The sequence below is a fragment of the Diadema setosum genome, chromosome 7, assembly GCF_964275005.1.
Source record: "Diadema setosum chromosome 7, eeDiaSeto1, whole genome shotgun sequence".
NCBI classification, from domain to species: domain Eukaryota; kingdom Metazoa; phylum Echinodermata; class Echinoidea; order Diadematoida; family Diadematidae; genus Diadema; species Diadema setosum.
The window spans coordinates 17,649,719-17,658,039 of record NC_092691.1 but is presented as its reverse complement, the minus strand read 5'-3'; the positions used below and the strand labels follow the sequence as shown (position 1 = coordinate 17,658,039).

The following is an 8,321-nucleotide window of genomic DNA, read 5'->3' as shown; positions in this document are numbered from 1 at the left end:
TTTAATACATCGTAGCTGTTCATTCCTGCTTTCACTCATTTTCTTTGTCCAACAAGCTGAGAGATTAATTAAATCATTGCATGGAGGGAAATAGTATTTCCACATGGCCTGTCTGGATACCATGATTAGCTGACTGTCTGTTAATTGATGTTTTAAAATGCATGACAAATCAAATATCACCTCTAAATGAACATAGACTTTTGCTCAACACATTCCTTGATTTTTTTTTTTCACATTGCAGTGGAATCTTATGAAGCTAATTTTGTTTCAATATCTTGCAATAACAAATTCATAATGGAGACAATTTCCAACACGGTATGTGCACTGTAAGAGCAAGCAGAAACAATGATTGCTCCACACACCCCTGGATGTGCTGCACAGATAGGCGTATGCATTTTAAAACCTGAGGCACAATGATTAGGATTTTAAGACATCGACCAAAAATCGCATTGCTATATCAATGGATGTCCAATCTGAGTTTGTGCCTTAACAGTAGTCAACCTTATTGCTGAACATCAGAGGAGTCTGAACACCTATGGGATAATCCTAACAAATAAAGACAGCCTGTGTATCAAAACATCCAAACATTTGATCCAAGGTTACAGCAGATTAACATGGGGCCATATTCAGTTAACTCCTACAGCAACTCCAAAACAGTTTAAGACTGTCTTGTGATTAGGCATTCCTTGTATTTAAAAGAAAATAAGAAATAAAAAAAAGTGTTCTCAAGACCAAGAGTAGAAATTTCCAACATTCCACTGTTGTTGTTTTTTCTCTCTTTCTTTTCATGGAACTTTGCATGTCAAAAGGACAATAATGCAGCAGCAGGATGAGTGCTCAATGCAATCATAGCATCTCCAGGATTAAAACAAATTTTTTAATCTCTCAAAAAGGGAAAAGTTATCTTTATTGAGGGTTTTAAGAAAGATGGCAGGTATTTCTAAGCTAGAGTTAGATTTAAAAAAAAAATAGAAGAAAAAGAACTAAACTAAAAGATGGTACAGGAAGCCATTGTTGCATGGATTTATGCTGTGACTTATCAGAAAGAATAACTTTATCACAGCATTTGTTTCAGTGTAATACATGTTTCCATGTGGTGCAGCCAACAGTCATCCACATGAGGCCTTACGGGTCAAAGAAATAGCAAGAAAGAGAATATCATGGGAAACTAATGGCATCATTGAGAAGCCAAGTTGGTATGCATGCCAGTGATTCATGCCATGGGTTATAGCATATATAGTGAAATAGCTTTCTCACTTAACTTTAATACAGCAATCATAATCACTGGGACTTACGACTAAGAACTACTGTTACATCACAACTGCCCATATTATTTACTTTGCAAATGGTTTAATGCCCTACTTGTATTTCATTTTGTTTTCAATTTTTCTATATCAATCAGTAAAATGGAAACTACTATATATTTTACCACATAAGCAGCTTTAGGATAGTTTCTTAATCATCTGTGTGACATTAATGTATCACTTGACTAAAAGAACAAAGATATACAAATAGTAATTTTATAGATATCATATTGTATGATGTTGCAACTTGGAATGCATTTACTATGTTCTTATCACGTTGTACTCATGAAGCAAATTTGGACAAAATTCTGCACTGATTGCTGTGTTTGTACATTTCACAACAGTGTGTATTTCCACTCATGTAAACTATGCCATACAGATAATTCATGTGATAAGGTACATTATGAACACTCTGATGAATGATGCAATTTTCTGTCAGTAACATTCTATATGAGACCATATTCCTTTCTGAGAGAGGATGTATGTTTTATCGAATTACAAAGTCACAATCAACATGGAGTATTCCAAATGAAGTTTTTGCTATGTATCTGATTCTGACATCTTCAATTTCACTTTCGTTTGAAGCATCATTGTTCAGCAATGTGTAAGGTACAGCAGTGTCAACCCTTAGATGGGAAGAAGTGGTGTCACTTGTCCTGCAGTGGAGATGGGGGGGGGGGGGTTACTAGGAGAAGCAGAGAAAGAAAGGGAAAAACACCATGAGACTCTCCTGAGACTGAGGTTGGATGGTCCAATGCTCAGAGGGACACAAAGTATGAAACAGGGGAGGGATAATTTGACATCAGAAGAGGTTATGTTCAAGCCTGAAATTGGTAGGCTCGAGATTCAGCTCTCAGCAAAAGGCCAGTCCCAATCAAATAAAAGAGGCAACAGTTGATTAACAAATCCTAAAACTTAATACAGCTTAATTCCTGTGTACTTAAAAATCATACCTGTTGTTTCTAGCATGTTCTGCAAGTTTACTAAAAATAATGCAAGAGCAGAGAGAATGTGTACAAGTTGTTAGCTAAAAAATGAAAAGTGCCAATTTTCTGACACACAACATTTCCTTACGAAAAAAGGCTTTTAATGCTGACAGTAAAAATCACAATTAAAAATATGACAATTTTTTTAAAAATCAAATCATAAGTGAAAATGTTACCAAAATTTATGAACACATTTATAAACATACTAAGTTGGGAAAATTCATATGTGTTTTTCATCTATATAGCATTATATATAATATGAGAATCACCTAGTCTAAATCAGACAAGAGCTGACACCAGCTTTTATCTGAAATACTGTGTGTATGTGTTTGCATCCTAACACACTTGCATACACAAATGCCATTGTGAAAAAGAAAGTGTGTAGGCCTGTTTAATAAATGCATGTGACAAGCAATCTTTTGTGTTGAGAGCATATGCATGTTTGGGTGCAAGGACATTGTAAACATATATGTATGGATGTGTTGGATGTTATACAACAATTAGGTAATTTGCCCTAACTCTGATAGAAAATGATTATTTAAATTTTCTGACTTAAATATGCTTAACAGGATATACCAAATATGGCCCCTATTCCTCATCAACAAGACAAGTAGACACCTAGTTAACCAGAGGAAAGTAAAGAAAATGCAGGAAGTGCCCATACATTTCAATGCAAACCTGTTCTCCATTGTTGCTAATTATATTCTACTCATTATCATAAGCCATCATCAAACCAAACTGGAGTGAAAGGAAGGGAAGCTTGCATTTGGGCTTTACTACAATATAGCTACGGCCAGCACCACAACGTTTCTCCCACTGCTTGGCAATGTTTTTCTCTTTTCTTTCTTTTTCAAAGCATCCGCAGCACTTCTTCCACTCCAGCTATTTAGAAACTCAAACTAGTGGGGAAAATTGCATTCACGGCATGAATATACAAAGAAAATGTGGTTTCACGAGAGAGAAAAAAACCAAAAACAACAACAATAGATGCACACACACAAAAAAAACAACAACAACCCACAAAACAAACAGAAAAAAAAAGAAGGGGAGTGAGTGAGAATATGTGAGTACGTGTGCGATCATTTGTCGGAAAATGAGAAGCCGGTCTCCCGCACACAAATTGCACGATTGCATTTCACTGTTTCCACCACAAATTTGAAGTTGGTTCTGTCTACAGTCTCTATGCTGATATTGAATTATGCTTTCACATCTATGTGAGGATACTGACATGAGGGCCTGTCACACTCAGAGAAAACAACTCAACAGCATTCAGTCCTTCATGTACTATAATCATGTGCACCCTGTCCTTTAAGAAAGCAGAATGATGGATAGTGAGGAACAGCATGATATTCTTCACTTGCAATAACCATGATGCCAGAACTACCTCTCTCCTTGAAATTCTTCCTATCTCTACCCGCTCCATTAATCACAAGATGGATGGTGAGATCCAGAGAAGAAAATCTCCACATCATTAACCCTATTCTAACTGGGCTATTTGAGACCAAGTTTTTACTGGGGGGGGGTCAATTTGACCCCCCCTTCAGATCTCGGCCGCCGATCGCGCGATCGCCGCAAAATTTTGCCTGAACATAGAGCCGGATGTCAACTACAAGATTACATGGTCATACAATAGAAAAATTTTGATTTCATATTTTTTAATAAATTAATTATGCAAATTAACGCATGAAATCATATTTTCACCTATAACTCCATCAAAAAGACTGAAGGATTATTAAATTTTTGTGTCAGAGTTCCTCAAGACACATCAAACAATTTTCCAGTAAAAAAAGTAGCGCAATCAAAATCATTTTCTTTTGTTTTTTATTGTTTTGTTAATTTCTTATGTATTTCATTGTTTTTTGATCTTTTGTTTTCTGTTGTTTTTTTTGCCAAAATTTGTTGGAGGCACTTTTTCAAGCTTATCTACATTAGAATTGATTTATTTCAATGGTTAAACGTTGAAATAATCTAATTTATATCAATTAAACAAAAAAACACAGTTTGCCTTGGATTTGCACACGAAATCATGAATTTGAGCGTTTTTCGGGTTGACATGCATATGCAAAACATTGCATAACTTCAGAACGGTGTACTCGGACGTCGCAAATTTGGTCTCAAAATATGCGGGAGACTCGAATGAAAAAAGTCATGAAACGACGCGGCAAAATCTTTGCGCGTTGCGGAAGCATGGCGCGAAACGTCAAGGGGGGGGTCAATTTGACCCCCCCCCCAGTTAGGATAGGGTTAAGAAAGCTTTCTTCTTCCTCTATACTTCATTGTCACGAGAAGCTCGTGGAAAGGGGTATTTGCATACGCTTCTTGCACGGAAATCTTGAGCTCTATACCCGAGGCAAGTTCAAAGCTGTATCCCGCATTCCAATGACGACTTGTGTATTAAATACATTATCTACTCTCTAGTCCATAGCACAGCTCCAGTAAGGGATGGTGGGGAGAGGAATGAAGGAGGAGATGTAGAGTGGCCGGTATCAGCAGGAGGGTGAGAGAAAGGCCAAAGGGCCTCCTATAGTAACTGGTCCTTCACTGGGTAGAGAAGCGCCATGTGCTCCGCCCCCCTGATGTTCAGCTTGTGATGGGTGTAGTAGCCAATCATGTCCATGATGCTGGGAAATGGTTTGCTGAACTCGCCCAAGATGAAGCCCTCTTCTTTGTAGACGATCTTCATGTGCATAAAGCCCTTAGCACTCCTGCATGGGCAACAAATGGGACAAATATGCAACTTAATTATGCATTCATCTGATCAGACCTGTTTGCCCACAGAGTACAGTTTACATACATCTGTTATTTTTGAAATGGTATCTATTAGTAAATGACTCCTTATAAAAAAATGAAAGAATTCAAAATGTGCTCAATTGGATTTTATTTTTGTGTCTCCCTCTCTTAACAAAATTTTAGATAGCCTTCCCAGGAGAAAAAAAAAATCTGATAAGAATACCTTAACCCATTGAGGACGGTTTAATTTTGCTACAACACGCATTTCCCATAGACACCTGCCCGAGTATACTCAGGACTCGTCGTCAACGGGTTAATGGGACTGGCAGGTTGATTAATGCCAATGTGTCACTATTAACAGGTCAAAATTAACAGCCATGTACAACTACACTGACTGTGTGGTTTGTAGAGCAGCTTGAGTAGGAATGTGTCTTAAGATGGAGGGGGGGGGGGGAGGGGAGGGGCTGCTTGGCCACCTCATGGTACTTACTTTAATGAGAGTGAGTAGTCCCTGGCTGCACTCTCACTCTGGCGAACCAGATAGCTGCCTTCTCTACATGACTTCAGCTTCTTCTCTGCGTCTGATCTTGACAGCTTCCCATGGTACCATCTGGTGAGTAGTCATTGGAGAAGAAATAATGCAAAGCAAATGAGATGCAATGAGGAGAAACTTGCAAATACACTACAACCATACAGCAGGCACTGCTGCACAATTTAAAAATGCATGTGTGCATGTTATGTATATGAAATATCATATCATATCACAATCCATAATATGATAAAGAAATTACAAACTTCTAACACTACAACGGCATATGTCTTGTGAAAAGCTCGCATTCTTGATTATTCTCGAAGAAATGAAAGTGAAATACTTTAAAAGACTCCTGTTTGCAAAACGAGTCCTCGAAAGCCATTGATAAGTCTATTAAAGTTAATCTGCTATTTGCCATTATTTAATTGTGTGAAATAGTTTGTTTTTCTTGTAGTTAAGTAAGTTGATAGTTGGTTGAATATCTATTTCTCTGTGCATGAGGCCCCAATATTAAGCTCAGTTGACTGGGGATCCTCCTGTATGGTACCTTGACTTTTTTTAAATTATTATTATGTCTCTGTTCTTTGTCACAATGATTTGCTTACCTTTCATGTGCGAAATCAGCCATGAATTATTATGAACCATGTGTTTATTTCTGAAAGTGATCATAGTTGTTATATTGTACCATACAGAAACAATAAAATGAAATGAAATGAAATGAAATTACATATTGGAATAAGTTGACAAATTCATGGGGAGAGGCAAAGGCTTATCACTATCCTAGAATTTCCTGTCTTTTAGTCAACTGATCAGGCACATCCCAGTTGTGTAAAGACAAAATGTCTGCATTACCTTGTAGTAGTTTAAGTATGAATAAATAGATTTCACATAGTGTTATATCTACTAAGACTGTGAATACAAAGTTTTGAATTTTTTTTTCTATTGATAAACAAAAAGAGCTGTCCTTACAACAAACATTTCCTATGCTTGGATTCTCATAGTCACAGTTCACATGGCATTGAACTTTGATGCATATCTTATTTTTAATCATATTTTTCTAATTATTATCATTATTTTTGTTGTTGTTCTTGAAATACTCGAGAAAATGAACAGTGTAGCTAACTGTGCTTTGGAAATGGGTATAATATGTGGGAATGGATGGTCCTTGCTTTTCAAAAGAAATACATACATTCAATGAGATCTCTCAATAAAGGGGTTTCAGGAAACCTGAAAAAGATTGCAACCTGGATTTCTCATGTGATATCTATGCCAGTAGTAATGTAATTAAAGCTTTTATATCTCTAATAAAAAGCATTCATTAGTCTCTTGTCAGTCACTAGATAGATATGGAATATATTTGAGGCCTACGTACCTGCAAAAGTCAATATTCTCCTTTTGTACATGAGAGACATAAAAGACCTGCAGTGAGTGATTTCAAGTTGATACTAGTGCTGGCAGCTGTACATCTCTACTAAATAATGTGTTTAATTGATCTCCAACACCATCGTTCATAGGATCTCAAGATGCATGTACATGTATACATCCATTAATCATTACTACCAGCTGAGTATACTCAAGATTAACATTCCTTACACTCCTCTTTCCAACTGAAGACATTGCATTTTCAGTGATTAATCCTTAACAATTAGATAATCAAGAGTTTTGACCCATTCCCACGATGAATTGTTCTCCACTCGCACTGCACAGTATCAAAATGGATTGAGGATTCAAGCTGAATGAATCGAGATTGGAAGTGATCCAATTATTTTAGCCTCATATGAGAGAAAAATTGTCTTAATTCTCCTTGAGGAAGACTAAGATCTGCTTCATGTATGGAATGACAGATGTTATTGTTAATGATGAGTTTCTATTGCAAGCATGCACAAGTCTTCTCTGTTTGGAGTCTGAGTGGCTTTGAATGTCATACTGCAACTACAGAGAAATAAGAACACCTGTATCAGATGTCATGCATCAATTCACATCCTGCCTCGAAGAAGAGTTTCTGCTTATTACACACATAGCTTGAATCACTGTGAATTAGAACATGCAACTACAGAATTAATTAAATGCTTGTCAGGAAAGACTGGAGTGTCACTGCACACTAACTTCTTCTCTCATTGTGTTCTATATTTACAGAGCATCATTAATCATACAGCTGTACATGTGTATGTAACTTTTGCTCCATGTACTGCTGCTATGAAACTTGCAGTATCAACTTGTCAGCGGCAAACAAGAAACATATGAATTCTATGTCAGTCATGAAGTGCTGTTGGCGCACATGCTGGCAAAGAAAACCAGGAAGGAAGAAAACAACTTTCCTTGAGAATGAAACCAGACAGGAGAACCAGGAAAGGAGAGCAAGAGAGATGAAGCAACAGAGAAAAGCAAAGGAGGAAGTAAAGAGAATAAAGTGACTTGACAAAGGATCAAGGCCATTACAACTTCCTGGATCTTGAGCCAGTATCTGGTTTATGGAAAGAATATTTCAAAATCTGTTTGTCCTGGACTTAGATTATCCTGGAAAATGTGGCATACAGAATTAGTCATAATGCCAAGGGAAGTAAACAACCCCTTTTGGGGAAGAGGCATAAAAATTCGATATTTCACATAGATTGTATGGACATTCATTAGAAATATGAGGATTATTTGTGCATTGTCAAAGCTGTTTGTGATCAACATGACCGGTAGTTTAAGCCTAAAATTACATGACATCCCATTCTTGTTACCAAAAATATGTAATATCTCTATTTTAAGGTGGGGGGGGGGGGG

At 36.9% G+C, this 8,321-nt stretch overlaps 1 protein-coding gene across 1 annotated transcript in view; it reads right to left on the bottom strand.

Moving 5' to 3' along the window:
• Positions 1-4,295: 4,295 nt before the first annotated feature.
• Positions 4,296-8,321, bottom strand: part of LOC140230435 (uncharacterized) — an 87,021-nt gene continuing 82,995 nt past the window's right edge. The window contains exons 5-6 of the mRNA XM_072310589.1: positions 5,511-5,630; positions 4,296-4,995 (exon numbers count right to left, since the gene is read on the bottom strand). Of these exons, the coding sequence (XP_072166690.1) occupies positions 4,812-4,995; positions 5,511-5,630 (304 nt within the window). The 3' untranslated portion in view covers positions 4,296-4,811. The remainder of the gene's footprint in view (positions 4,996-5,510; positions 5,631-8,321) is intronic.